This window comes from Simochromis diagramma, unplaced genomic scaffold (genome assembly GCF_900408965.1).
Source record: "Simochromis diagramma unplaced genomic scaffold, fSimDia1.1 OVJJ01000596.1, whole genome shotgun sequence".
Taxonomy (NCBI): domain Eukaryota; kingdom Metazoa; phylum Chordata; class Actinopteri; order Cichliformes; family Cichlidae; genus Simochromis; species Simochromis diagramma.
The window spans coordinates 13,531,757-13,546,862 of record NW_024387245.1 but is presented as its reverse complement, the minus strand read 5'-3'; the positions used below and the strand labels follow the sequence as shown (position 1 = coordinate 13,546,862).

The 15,106-nt window shown below is 40.4% G+C and overlaps 1 protein-coding gene and 1 long non-coding RNA gene across 2 annotated transcripts; both read right to left on the bottom strand.

The window, feature by feature from the left end:
• Positions 1-319: 319 nt before the first annotated feature.
• Positions 320-9,557, bottom strand: LOC120747432 (T-box-containing protein TBX6L-like). Its single transcript, XM_040053281.1, has 10 exons — positions 9,539-9,557; positions 6,453-6,505; positions 5,263-5,401; positions 2,455-2,557; positions 1,807-1,971; positions 1,558-1,704; positions 1,368-1,444; positions 1,164-1,234; positions 804-1,011; positions 320-665 (listed from the first exon to the last, which is right to left on the bottom strand). The coding sequence occupies exons 2-10, from the start codon at positions 6,493-6,495 to the stop codon at positions 482-484; spliced, it is 1,137 nt and encodes a 378-aa protein (XP_039909215.1). The 5' UTR covers positions 6,496-6,505; positions 9,539-9,557; the 3' UTR covers positions 320-481.
• A 2,785-nt stretch (positions 9,558-12,342) lies between these two features.
• Positions 12,343-14,837, bottom strand: LOC120714292. The gene is made up of 2 exons (XR_005691394.1): positions 12,716-14,837; positions 12,343-12,515 (listed from the first exon to the last, which is right to left on the bottom strand). It is a non-coding gene; the product is annotated as an uncharacterized LOC120714292 (long non-coding RNA).
• Positions 14,838-15,106: the final 269 nt, after the last annotated feature.

Here is a 15,106-nt window from a genome sequence, read left to right as displayed (position 1 = left end):
CTTGAACGGTGTCTGACACGTTATTGCACATGGTGTTAATTGGACTCATTGAAGTGTGAGGTAGAGCGGTCTGTAGGTGTGTTATAGAACAGAATGGATCGTTTCACTTTTACATTCATTCTCACATTTATTTCTCAGCTGAGAGAGAAAAAACAAAACAAAACAAAAACACAACATACATGTTAACTTTAAAAAAAAACAACTAAAAACTTGAGCACAGACAAATCTCAAGTTAGACTGACCAAAAAAATAAAATATATATAAAATACAAAATAACACAAAAGCTAAAACCTCAAGCTAAATAGATTTTTTTTTTTCGTCCATTAAAACAGACCATTTTAAGTTGCTGCTGTATATAATCCAAGCTAATGGAAATAAAACAAGTGGAAGGTCAGTTATTCCTCCACGTCTATCACAATCCTTTAGTTCTTTCGTATCGTCATCATCCAACAATTTCACTACCTTAAAAAAAGATAAATCTTTACCAAGTTGTGTATGACAGGACAGGGCTCTGGCTCCAGTCTGCTGTGGTGTTATACTGGTAGAAGTAGCCATGTTGTTGGATGCAAGGTTCAGCTGCAGAACGTGAATTAGGAGGGGGGTGGAGGAAGATCTGCGCACCGTCTGGATCTCTGGAAGGGTATGGGAGCATACCATACTCAGACCTGCATGAAAGAGTCACACGGAGGTTAAATGTAATGTGACTGCATGCCTGGTGCTATTCATCTTGATCTCAGGTAGTCTTTGAGTGGGTAGAAGTGTACCAAGCATTTAAACAATACTGGTTATTTTTAAAATCAGACCTGTATGGTTGGTATGGCACGGAAGCAGGCACCATCTGTTCATCACTGCTGCAGTTGTACTCCCGCAGCACCAGGGGCTCAACGTGTATACTCTCAGACGGCTCCAGAGCTGAGCCTGAAAGGTGACCTCCCTTCAGTGACTGCTGTGTGGAGGCCCGACTCTCCTCAGTCTGTGTGAACTGAGAGGTGGAGGGCATCCTCTGCAGGCCTAAGAGGGAAATGCAACATTTAAATCTCGGGAGTGTCGCCACATTTTCACACTGCTTTGGCACAACTTACATCAATATAAATTATTTTCTTACATTTTCTTTTAGTATTCATTTATTAAAAACTTTGAAGATAAACATTACAGAAGCTTACTTGGAGAGCTGTTGCTCAAGTCATCCCTGTCCAGTGTGGGTCTCTTAGCACGGGGGCTTTTATTTGACAACCTAAAATATATCGTATATAATAATTTACATGTTCTTTCCAATTAATGTTAATTTCATGTTTACAATGACCTAAATTAAGAAAAACAAATTGAAAAGTATAACAAAATTTAAGTCTCCTGAGAGGCATTCTTACCTCTTACTGTGAGAATGAGTGCCTCCTTCCCTGAAGCCTTTAGCGAAGGGGTTGTGATCAATTTTCAGTTTGGTAATCTTTGAAGAAACAAGAAAAGACAGTTGAATTGGCATTGCAGAATTCTGTTAAATAAAAAGGATGTTCTGCACAAAAATTTGAATGTTATTGACTGTTTCTGGCAGATTTGAACCTTTGGGTTTTGGTAAGCAGTGACTGCAGTGAACGCCGTCTCTGGGAATGAGAAGCTCTGCACAGAGCCCCAGCGGAGAGTGTACGGGTTATCTGCCTGGACCACATGAAACCTCGGGTAGTAGCGATGCATGGAGAGCAGGATGATCTGATTGTAAGGACAAGAAAGCAAATGGTCAAATACAGTGAAGACGACAATATAGGAAAAAGGAAAAAAAAAAAAAGGGGGGGGGGGGGGGGGGTGTCTTACATGGCCATGCTGATCCAAGGTATTGTTGGTGAGCTTAAGCTTGGGGAAAGATAGTGGCTGCTTCATCCAGTGCCTTCCTGGCGCAGGAGAGTCTGGGTGCGTGTATGTACGACACGGGGGGTGGGGGTCTGCTGCTCCTGCGATCTCCCACTGCTCCTTTTTCCACTACAGAGAAATAGTGAAGTGGGGCAGATTCAAGTGTGAGACTTCAGGATGTGTATAATTAAGCAAACTCTTCACGAACCACAAGAAAACCCTACAAACTCACACATGGGGGAGAGAAATAAAAAAAAAAGTGCTCCTTACAGTACTTGACAACCCAATACACTATGCTAAAAGGGAGTGACCCAGTTGGATGGGGATGATTAAAGGGAACAATGCATGAGCTGCTGAATCTATGGAAGGTCAACTACTCCTCATTCACTGATCAGTGATGCTAATTGATTGGGCTTCCAGCCGAGACTGCACTTATAGGCTTGCTTTGATATGCAGCAGTGAACGACCCAGAACGGGCAGACTGAGGTCTGGCTCCAAACTGCAGCCTTTTACAAACAGCACTCGGCTCACTTTAAACCCAAGAAAGAAGGGGGGTGGGTGGGAGTGAACTAGCTACAGCACACAATCATTGCTTGTTGCATGCGATCATACCTTGTACTTGAAGCCATCTACAGGAACAATGTCCATCGTGATGACGTAGTTGGTAAAAGGCTGGAGCCCGGATACCCTGACGCTGCAGTGTGGAAAGATCCTCCTGAAAAGGCACGCACCAAGTCAGAAGCAAAAATGTGGCTCAAATTAAAAATAACTTTTTAAACACTTAATTTGGGGATTTCTTTTTTGCATGCAGGTCCATTTCAAAGTTTCTTCTACCCGGAAACCCGAAAAACAAAATGACGCGCAAAACAGGTCATCCACTTTTATGTGGCCTGCATGAAACAATATGTAAAAATGCACTTTGTGTAGTCCTTTTTCAGGACCTTGTATTGTCACCACCAAGGTTTTTTAACCCCCTAAGACCTCCATCCATTCGCTTCCGCTTATCCTTTTCAGGGTTGCGGGGGGCGCTGGAGCCTATCCCAGCTGTCATAGGGCGAAAGGCGGGGTACACCCTGGACAGGTCGCCAGTCTGTCGCAGGGCTAACACATAGGGACAGACAACCATTCACACTCACATTCACTCGCACATTCACACCTAAGACCTGAACTCTTTAATGGCATTTTACATGACTTATTGTTTCTGAGAAAAATGAGATCCACATATGAGGACATTCGTTTTAAATTTCGATAGAACAGTGGCAGTATAATGTCCTCGTATGTGGGTGTCGGGCCCTTGTAGAGCAAAGAGAGATCTTTGAAAACTAAATTTAAACAAATAACTTGAACTGTTAGGTAAAAATGTTATTATCACTTCCCTGATAAATGTATGTATTATGTTTCCTCTGGATGTTGACAAGACTGCAAATTCAGCTGCTTTCAAGACTTGTTTTTATTACAATACTTGTACTGGTCTTTCCCTGTGTGCTACATCTACTACTACTCCTAAAAAAAAACAAAAAACAAAAACAAACAAACACTGAAACTAAAATTGAAACCGATAAAAACTAAACTAAAAACAAGAAAATACACTCTGGAAGCTACATGAAGATAAACCGAATTCAAATGAGAAAATGCTGCTGGATTAGTAACCAGATTGTGTGCTTCACATTGTTCCTGGAAATAATATTTTATTTTGGAGTCATGGAAGTGTTTTAAAGAAAACACAGAGGTCTTTTTGACTATTTATTTAACTGTACCCACTGGATGTGTAACATTCGTCTTCAAAGTTACACATGTTATTTTCTACTCTGTGTTCTAGAGCGTTGACACTAGAAATTAGCAGTTTCAAGTTTCAATCCAATGAGACATGAAGCCATTCACATGCTGCTGTCAGATTAAGGAAAGGGAATACCATGGAGAGGCTAGACAGGCCATGACTATGAAAGACGCAAGTCAAGTTTACTCCCTGAAGTGCCCGTGTCCGTCTTCCAGTGAATGCATCTGCGTTGTCTGATTGCAAGTAAAAGCAGCGATAGAAAACTTAACTGTATAGCACAGTGAACTCCCTGCAAAGGGACAGTCTGCTTTATTAAACAGCAAAAGCAACCTCTTCCTGAATCAATAGGCAAAGATTTAAAGATGGGTGCAACTTAAAGCTTTCTTATCGGCTTTTATTAATGGTAGGGGAAGTACTTCTTTTATTTAAAGTAGCAATACCACAATATACCATTACAAGTAAAATACGTTAATGTATTCAGGTATTAGCAGCAATATAAGAGTCAGCATCCATTTATGTATTTTCATTATTCCCACCTGTAAATACCTACTAAATTGCCACAGGTGTGCATTTACAATAACACCAGACCCCTGTTGCATGTATGGGTCGCACGTGTCACTCAATCAAGTGAGCTATAGTGTGACTGACAGAAGTCATTTTATATTTGTATTCTTTAGGATTTAACTCAAAGACATCAGACGCTGCTACTATCCATGCACAGAGGTCCAGGAATGATATTGCTATTTTGAGGAGAACTGGTCAGTAGTCAGTTACCTCATGTCTCATATCTTTAATGTTGAACTTAACCAGCTTCAAAGTACATTAGCTTTGTGGTGCAAGTATATTGTAAATAGTGTTATACCACAGCCAAGCAGGGAGGTGGAAAAATTATGCTTTGAGGACATTTTTCTGCTAAGGGTACGGGACGACTTCACCACACTGAGGGGCCAATGCACCATAAAATCCTGGACAAGAGCCTTCTTGCCTCAGCCAGAACACTGATGATGGGTCAGTAACCCAAAACATACATGCCAAGGCAACAAAGAAATGGCTAAAGAGGTGGCACATTAAGGCCATGCAGTGGTCTAGCCATTCTCCAGCCCCCAGTCCTATAGACAGTCTGTGGAGGGAGCTGAAGCATCAAATGCCAAGTAGCAGCTAAAAAACCCTGAAGGAGTTACAGAGTTTCTTTAAAGTGGAGTGGGCCAAAATCGCTCGTGAGATTATTTCACTCAATGCTTATTTCACTCCATTACATGCACATCAGTTAATAACTTTTATGATTCTGTCTCTCACCATTAAAATGTTCATTTCTATTGAAGTGAATTAGCAGGGGGATCAAATAATCATATCGCCCAACGTACAAATAAGCAGATAACACGTAGTATCAGAAACGCCAATGCAGTCAACTAAAATTTAACTAAAGTTAATTAAAGTGAAAAAGACTGCTAAAAAAAATATAGCAACACCTTAAAAGAACTTCTTGAAACTGAAAGACAGCAAGATTTTCAGTGAGCCAAACTAGTCATTCTAGCAGCTCTCCAGCTGTTGTGAGAAATACTGATGTCATGAAAAACTGCTGAAGGCACAACACAAAGCACTCTTTAGTGAGCAGAACATGTTCCAAGTATCAGCTTCATTACCTTCCATGTTTTGTGATAATCATCTCTGTACCGATGCTGTGAAAGGACTGCCAGAGATCAGCGTTCTCCAGGGTCACCCTGATGCCACTGGGCTGGTATGGGTGAGCTAACAACGACATGCTCTCATTCAAACTGGAGTCTTGGAAATGAATAAAAAGAGTACAAGTATACATGTAAACGGTTCTGCAACTGTATTGATAGAACCTGGGAATGGTTTACTGCAGCATGAAAAGCCAGCCTCCACATCTGAAGAGGCCTTCCACAGGATCAACAGTTCTCCTCAAGCCAATAAAATATGAATGTACACTCTCTCTGTAAGAGTTTACCCTTTTTTTTATTGTTGTTAGTTTGGGTGCTCATCTCGCATAAGTTATTATTCACCTACAAATCATTACAGTACCGTATTTTTCGGACTATAAGGCGCACTTAAAATCCTTTAATTTTCCCAAAAATCGACAGTGCGCCTTATGTATGAATCTGGTTGTGCTTACTGACCTCAAACTAATTTTATGTGGTAGACGGCGCTCAAAAATCTGTCAAAAATGTTTTAGTACAACTTTGGTAAGCTAGGAACCTGCACCACTTGATGGATTGGCCCAAAACTCTGTCCATCCATGAAAACAGAATTTATTAAATTTAACAAAGTTAGAAGTTAGCGCGCTAGTTTCCACCTAAACATGATATAGCATGTTCTGACTGAGAGATTTCTGAAACAAGTAAAACGTACTGCTCTGCTATCACTTCCAACATAAATGAAGACAGAGAAGTAAACAGCAGTGACTTTTTTAGGGTTACTGAAGTTGGGCTACCTGGTATATAATGATGTGGTACGTGATGGCTAACGACATAGCTATGTTAGCATAAAAAATAGTGAAGCTGGAGGATGAAAATTAACTTTTTTTTTGTATTAGTCATTGATATACATGGGAATAGAGCAGCTGCCAGAGAATTCAACATTAATGAATCAATGGTACGGAATTGGAGGAAGCAAGAAGAATGACTTATCTGATGGTTTTGTTTCGCTTAATGCGTCTTATGTATGAAAACAGACTGTTCAACAGTGCGCCTTGTAACCCTGTGTGCCTTATGGCTCGAAAAATAAGGTAATTTATTGTCTTTCTAGAAGATTTTTTGTGTGTCATTTTAAACATGCACATTCATGCAGTACATGGTGTGATAACTGAACTTACCAGCGATATGGTGCAGGTTATCATGTCCTCCTGTCATCTCCATCACACTCACCCTGTGAATCCCTAAAGTTTTTAAACCAAATCCAGCCTTGAAATGATCAAACTGTAGTGAGAACACTCAGGAGTTTATATCCTTGATCTGTGAGCCTTGAACTCGATTGGTCATAAGAAGAGGGGTGGCCTTTTTTGAGGGGTGGGGGTGGGGGGTCAGAAAAGACTGAGGGGGCAGGTGAGGGGGTTTACCTGCTATTTAGTTTCTTTATTTTTCTTTTTAAAAGGGCTTGTGTGCAACCATTTGTTGCTTTTTTTCCCCAAACACTGCTATTTAAATTTGAGTCTTGGGAAGAAATAAGATTTTTCCATCATATTAAACCATAAATGTATCCAATAAATTAGTATGTTCCATTCTTTATTTGGTCCATTGACTGCATTTACACGTAGATGGTAGAAATCACGTCTGAACACACCTTTAAAGCCCTCAAAGACAGAAAGGCGAGTGATTTGGCTTTGATGCAAGAACTGGTGTTCTGCTATGTTCAAGGCACACAGTATGCGTGTACTAGACCTGAAACCCATAAAAATATTAATTCCCTACTTTTCTCCTGCATTCCCAAAGAAAACGGACAGCAACCATTTAAAAAAATGCGGGCTGGGGGGAGGGGGGGGGCACGACCCCTCTCGGCAGCTTTGAATGTGTATTGAGAACAAGCTGTTTGAGAGTTTGGGTCTAGCCTTGACAATGATGCTAAACTGGCCAAATGGCCTCATTTACTCAAGCCCCCGCCACACACCCACTCACTACTACTCTCTGGGAAGAGACAGGCAAGCAGTCAGAAGCCAGTTCAAATCAAAGACCGGTGGCAGAAGAGTTGAGCAGCTGTGTTAAAGTTTGAAAACCAAATGCTAAGGATAAAAACAGAAAAAGTGCAAATAGAAAACATCCCTATCTATCTGAACATCTCTCTGAGCCGTTTTTGATCAAGTTTCAATAGATTTATTTGCACTGGGAGTAATTACGATTAAAATCCTTCATCAAAATTACCACAGTTCCCAAACAGATACAAAAATGGCATAATGTGCATCTTTTAGCCTTCCTCTGCTTACAAACCACATACAGTAATTCCCATATGTTTAAAAAAAATCACTTTAAAGAACAAAGGAAGGGGCCTGCTGATGCCAAATTTCAGAAGACAAATCTGGATGTTAAAAGTTTCTAAGTCTTTAGGAATGCATATTTCATAGTGCTGTCAGATTATTTACGGTCAGATTTCCCTCTCTACATTTTACAGCCATCTTATAAGGAAGAGTGGCTCGCTTGCCCTGTGAACACATTTCTCCTCCAACTAAAGGGCATGTTGAAACATTTCTCCTCTGCTTAAGTCAACTTCAGGCTTGAAGATGGAATTTGGTCTGCCTACGGCATGGATCACCTCTGAAAGTATGCCACAAAGTCAAGTCTGTATGGAAAAGTCATAATTTAGCTCTGCTAATGACATTTCACGAGAACAGAGTCCTTTATTGGGAACCAGTTGCTTCTTTACAGGGACATTTGATTAGCATAGTTTTGGTCCCCTTACACTGACAGTTTACTGACTTCAGAGTTGTTCAGAGTGATCACCTTCATTTAATGATGAAACATATCCATCTTCTCTTTATAACCTCGTTATGTAAATCATATCCTTTTAGTCACTACTAAATCCAAGTCAGCTTTGGTGTGTTGCATTGTTCTCAACATATACAGGAAAGAAGGATTTTCAGTCCTTGCAGTAAAGCTCTAGGGAACTTAAGATTAACACCAATAACATGTTGAAGAGAGCATGTGGTAGCCGAACACCTCACCAAGACATTTTTGCTGAGATTTGCCTTAATTCGTCACCCATCACCAAAGTTTACATCCTCCCTTTGCACTTTTACCCATGTGATTTAAAACGAATCAAACTGAAAACCACCAAATGATGTTAAAAGGTGAAAGCCACACTATTGTAGGTTGTAAGATATTATCACTAACATCATTTCTTCTGCATGTCTGTCGTTTTGCTTTTTCCAATGCATCAGTTCTGCTGCAGTAAAAATATCTCATGCCACAGGAAATTCTGTGGTTTCAGCAAGTTAGTCTAAACTGCAGCTCAAAGATGCAGCGCATGACATCACTACTGGTAGTTTACACACTTGGCTCTGCTCAGCTCACTGCCTGGTGGGCCTTTTCCTACACAGAGGAAGTATTTGCAACCCACCAAAAAGGTTTTACCAGAGAAAAAGAGGGGAAAGTGTTGTTGTTTTTTTACTTTTACACCAATTCAGGATTTTTAATAATGTCAACTCTAAGAAGCATATTTGTTTACAAAATGGTCACAAATAACAGGAAAAGGCATTGATTTTTGTCAGATAAGACGATGAATTCGCCTCCTTCAAAAATACTGTAAATGCTTCAGCTAGAACCACAGTTACTGCCAAATGCAATAAATACTGAAGCACTTCCACAAGTAAGTGCTTACGAGCTTTATCTTATGATTGCCTATCAGGTATGCTTTTTGACTTGTGCTATGTTTAAAGTGATAAATGTTACAAGGTCAACAGTAGTAAAATAGCTGGCTCCATTTTTTTTTTTTTAATGAAGGTGATACATGCGTGCAGATTCATGCATACAGAGATGCTGTCTGACTAACAGGATATGTGTGAAAAATGTGTGAAAAGGAGATTAAAAATTGTGAGACTGCGACGAGAAGTTTTGGTCAATGCTGCCACCTACTGGACCCTAAATGGCATGAATACCTCCAAATCACTTTCCTAAAAAACCTGATGTCCTCCTGATCAAACGTTCTGCGTAATTAAGCCTAAATTAAGAGAATTTAATGTTCACTTGAATGTATATTTATTATGATGAGACAGAAGGATTTGTTTTTAAATTTGTGATTAAAAGGGAGGTCCAATATTCTAAAACTGTCTGAATTATGTACAGGCTTAATGTAATGACTAAGCACACCTGTGGCTTCTGTGGTTTGGATAAAACTGGGGGCTGCCAAAGTGAACTAATGAATTTAGTATTTTGATGAAATTTTAAAATAAAATGAAATGATGTTTCTCACCTTACGGAGCAATCAGACTCCTGCGTGGACTGACAACCAACTCAAACCACCAGCAAACAATTAGCTATGGCTTGGACTGAACCAAATGATGGGCGAGCACTCAGATGCTCTTATTAGTGCTGTCAAATCCAGAAAAGTGGAAAATAGGTGCATGCTGCAGGTGGGGAAAGAAAGCTTAATTGACAAAACTATTAATAATAATAATAATGGATTGGATTTATATAGCGCTTTTCAAGGCACCCAAAGCGCTTTACAATGCCACTATTCATTCACTCTCACATTCACACACTGGTGGAGGCAGCTACAGTTGTAGCCACAGCTGCCCTGGGGCAGACTGACAGAAGCGAGGCTGCCATATCGCGCCATCGGCCCCTCTGGCCAACACCAGTAGGCGGTAGGGTAAAGTGTCTTGCCCAAGGACACAACGACCAGGACAGAGAGCCTGGGGATCGAACTGGCGAATTATTGCTACCAAGAAGCAGAAGACAAAACTGAAGTAAAAGGATTCTGTGAAGGTAAAGGAATCAAATCAAATCCATTCATTTCATTGAGAATTCAAATTTATTTATGTGGCTTTGAATGCAAACAACAGCTGCCTGGCTCTAATACTGTAAGGTAGTCCCTACAGTATTAGAGACAAGGCCAGCAATCTGATGATCCCCTATGAGCAAGCACTTGGCAACTGTGGGGAGGAAAAACTCCCCGTTGGGAAGAAACCTCCAGCAGAACCAGGCTCAGGAAGGAGCAGCCTTCTGCCGTGACTGGCTGGGTTTTCAACTGTTGTTTGCATGACTGAGATGGTAAGAGCCTAATTAACCCCATTATACCCCAATTATTAGTTATTTCCCTATTAAAATCGTCATAGTCCAGTTAGAGCCAAATAAAGTTGGCACTGACATTAGGTTGTCTTCACCTTTTCCATTTCCATAGAGGAAAATTAAAGGTATTGTGTTAAAAATGAAAGTAAATAAATTAATATAGCCTTAATTTTGTTGACCAAGAACAATAAAATGCAAAGGCAAACGCAAATACATCCTACAGCACGTGACATCAGGTGTGCCACATAATTTCTGACCTCTTCGACCATTTTCCAGAACATGGGACGAATAGCCACAATTGCTGACTTGTACATGTTAGACACTGTGGTAATGGATTGTCCTGAAAATCCAGTTCCTCTCCTGATGATAGAAACCCCTCTATGAAGAATCCCATTATGTTCTTCTCTCCCTTCCAAAGGAGGCCTGTCTCTGTTCCCAATTTCATCATGGTGTTCTGAGACTCTTTGACTGGGTCTTAGGTCTGGGATCCTGGATTCAGCAGGGTCTGATGCATCTCGATTTGAATTTTCCCATAGCTGATGTCTTTGAATCACAGAAGGCTGCTGCTGTATATGTTCAGGGTGAAGAATTTCACACACTTGGTTTAAACCGCTATTCTGATTATGCTGTCCTCTGCAGCTGCTGAAGCGGGGTTCAGGTATATGCTGATCTGGCAAAGTTAGGGGAGACCGGGGATAGTTGTAACATTTTTGACATTTCTGTCTGTAAATTGGAGCTCGTTTAAGGTAGTGGATTCAAAATGTAATGCAAAGTATTTACATGTGTCGGCTATTAAATAGTGCAGCTATTTTCTCTGCAGCACAATTACCCATTGCATGGTATGGCCTCAAACACAAAGAGTGAAATGTTACAATTAACCCCATAGTCTGGGTTAGTTGTAACATATCCTGGGGTGAAATCTAACACAATGAAATAAGGGTACTGACAAAATATTAACATGTAATCTTTGTTTATTCAACACATGAATGCACTTAGAGCCGTGTGTGTGTGACAGAATGCAGAAATCTAGCTTTTGAACATATTCCAACCCCCCAAAAAAGACAAATTATGGAATTTCCTGCAACTGAATATTTCATTAATTTTGATTGGTCTTCCTTGAGTTTGGCCTCATTGGCTCAGTGGGCATTATAACCTGCAACTCTTGCACCAATTTTAAACATAACAATGAAGCTGAAAAAATGTAGTTGTTCACCAGCATCGCAATTCCATTTTACTTTTTATCATGGCTTACCTTGGTGTGGTTTGCAAAGTGCTTCAGAAAGATGACGAAATCTGTTTCTTGCATCCATCCTGATTTATTTCCACTACCAATACTTCCTACTGGTCCATCTCTGACACAGTGGTCTGCATAATGTATGTGTGGGAACACAAACAGTGGAGGAATTGTGTTGCCAATGGCATTAACCACATATACAAAAGCGACCAGTGAACCTCTCTCTGCTGATGTCGTTGCCCCAACTTGTTCAATATCAGTTAAAGTAATAGTGTGGTAAGTTGTAACATCTGCATTATTGTTACAACTAACCCAGACTGTTGCTGTTACAACTGACCCAGACTCCTATAGCCATGAACTAGCTAACATTACAGCCAACAGCTAAAACACTAGCTCTAAAGACCTACGCAGAATATATCCCCATAGACATACAAATAACATAATTTAAGTTTGATGAGTTTAACTGCAAAGCAGATAATGCTATTAGAAATTGAAATAAAGTAGAAAAACTTACTTTTTGGCATACAAATTACTTTTTTTTCATGTTAAACTGTCTGTGTTTGACAAAATGTGCTGATTTTTCACATGTGATAGCAGAACTGAATTGGGCATGCACAGGATGAGTCACATCATTTGAAACTTAGCCCTGATTGGAGAAATTGGAAGTGTTACAACTGACCCGCGTTACAACTATCCCCGGTCTCCCCTACCTCATGTTCCGCGTGTAAAATTTGGTTATCACAGCGAACTTCAGGTGCCTCGCATACAGTTTGGTCAGCAGTGGGTGAACGTTGGTCATCAAATCCCAACGTTTTTCTCATAATTTTGTGAGCATAAGTGCCCACAGTGCAAATCGCGCCCCAAACGGAGTTTGACATGTTTACAGATGACGAGTTCTCTATTGCTTTCCTTAATTCTTGCAGTACTGCGTTATAGCGCTTAAACAAGCTTTTAGCGTGTGTTATCATGCGACTCAAAGGTCTTGTTTAAGGATTTTTGAGGATCAAAGGGAAGCGTTCTATGTGTGACGTCACCAGGTTTGCGTGAACACGTGACGACGGCAACAATCTGGTTACCGTGGAAACCAGTCGTGCATTTTTTCCGCAGTTTAAAACTGCTCGTGACTGTGGCGATTGAAAGACGTGATTTATGAAGATTAATGAAAACTGCTTTCTACGTGCGGCCGTCCTAAATATTTTTAAGTGACCTGCACGTCTTTTTGTACAGAACAAACAGATGTAGCGAAGCCGTAGCGTTGCTCAACCCGAGAATGATGATATGTGTTTGCGTGTAAACATAATAAGATTTGACCTTGGTGAGTTTTTCTATGACGTCACAGTAAAAGTTTCATATTTTTTTTATTGGCTGAGGACCAAAGTTGCTGAGAATTCAAGTAAACATCTTATGATGTGTTTTCCGTCTTCTAGTCTGATAGTAGACATATATTTCACTTAATTTAGTCTAAATTACACAGAGTGCTTTTATTAGTAGGCCATCAGATTTATTGGAAAACATATTTATCACTTCCACCTCTTCTTTAAGTCAAAGAGTTATTTTTATTGATGGCATGAAGTTGGCTTTAAAGTGAGTTGTAAGGTCTCGGGGTTGATATTGTTACAGCATCAACTTGATCACAAACTCACAACCGTTGAACTAAAACACAATGTAAATTCAATGAAATAGAAAGACGGGTGAAACAGAGACATAAAGTCATCGATATAACATGCAAAACATACTGGCCCATGCTTTGAGGCAGAAATAAACACCTTACAGATATTTTTAAGAACATTTGAACTTCTTCTGACTTAAATTTGTCTCTCCAGCTTCAGCTTGCCATGGTCATACCTCAGCATGGGCATGCATCTTCCTCAGGTGCACCAGTGGAACCAACATGCAGTACAATAGTTCCTACATGAGAATTTCCACAATAAATGTCCTAATGACATATAAAATATGCATAGTGCAAAACAAAATATGTTAACTAAATGTATGGCAGTAAAACTCCCACCAAATGACAAACCTATTGTGATTTCTGCCTAAACACATTATAGTAGGAACATGCTTACATTTTAGCATTTATTCTGCTTCTAGCAATAGCACAGTTTTGTGTACTGGCCTATCAAGATACGCTGGTTTGACAGTCCTTTTCCCATCCCTATCCAAAATTGAATCACAGAGAAAAAGCTTAACCATTCTAATACTTCCATCTACGCTTGGATATACCTCTGTTACTCTTGCCAGTTTCCACTTTTTCCTTGGAGAATTGTCTTCTTGAAGAATAACAATATCTTTCACCTTTGCACTCCTTTTATCTTTTTGCCAGATCTGTCTCTGTTGAAGAGTGAGAAGATATTCCTTCTTCCACCTTGTCCAGAATTAATTGGCTAAAAACTAAACTTGGCGCCATCTCCTTCTCAAGTACAGGTCCCTGCTCACAAATTTGCCAGGAGCGGGTAGAATAATGCTGGCCTTCATCATGAGAATATGATTTGGTGTACGAGGCTCTAAATTTGGGTCATTTAGGTTCTCTACTACTACTAGGTGCTATTCACAATAGCCATAACTTCATAAAGACACGTTCTGAGTGAGGAAGTGTCAAGTCTCTTAGAAGTGTGATCTAGAATAGTCGTTAAAACGCATCTAATAGTCCTAATTTGCCTTCCCCAAAAACCTCCCATGTGGCTTGAAGAGGGGGTGTTCAGAACAAACTTACATCTGCATTGTTTCAACTGTTCTTTGTCAAAATCATTCAGTGCATTTAAAAGCTCTCCATCCATCCATCCATTTCTCCTTTTTTTACCAGGGTCGCTGGAGCCTATCCCAGCTGTCATAGGGCGGGAGGTGGGGTACACCCTGGACAGATCGCCAGTCTAACACACAGGGATGGACAACCATTCGCACCTACGGGCAATTTAGATTTTTCAATTAACCTATCCCTACAAACTGCATGTCTTTGGACAGTGGGAGGAAGCCAGAGTACCCGGAGATAACCCATGCAAACACGGTTGGAATTGAACTCAGGACCTTCTTGCTGTGAGGCAACAGTGCTAACCACCGTGCCACCGTGCTGCCCTCAAAAGCTCTCCCTTAGCACCAAAATAATTTAGTACCTTGGTCACACCTGATTACATGTCCACAAATAGAAATAAAACAACATGATGCATTCATAAAATGATCAGTTGTAAGGTCATCCAACATTTCATTATGTATTGCTCTAGAACACATACATGTACAAAGAAGACCATACCTTTTAAGTTCTTTTCTACCCTCTTTTACATAAAAAGGTCCAGACTTCTCGTTCCCTCAACGGGAAGTCTGGGCTCGGGAGAGCCTGAGTGCCCTGGACGGACTTTCCCTGCCGGATACACGATGGACGGGTGGCAGAACTGGAGGGTCATGTGCCTGGCGGGACTGTCGATCGAGGACGCTGAAGATATCTATCTATTCGGAACCGTGATAACAGGGTTCTTGCTGATTGGAGTTGGCTTAGCCCTGGTTTATCGGAGAAATAAGAGA

Excerpts from the sequence above, each read along its gene's own strand:
- LOC120747432 (XM_040053281.1), bottom strand. The coding sequence starts at position 6,495 with ATGGAGATGACAGGAGGACATGATAACCTGCACCATATCGCTG. Across the intron at positions 1,445-1,557 it reads CTGCTTACCAAAACCCAAAG|ATTACCAAACTGAAAATTGA; the intron begins GTTCAAATCTGC and ends GTTTCTTCAAAG. Across the intron at positions 1,235-1,367 it reads ACTCATTCTCACAGTAAGAG|GTTGTCAAATAAAAGCCCCC; the intron begins GTAAGAATGCCT and ends GATATATTTTAG.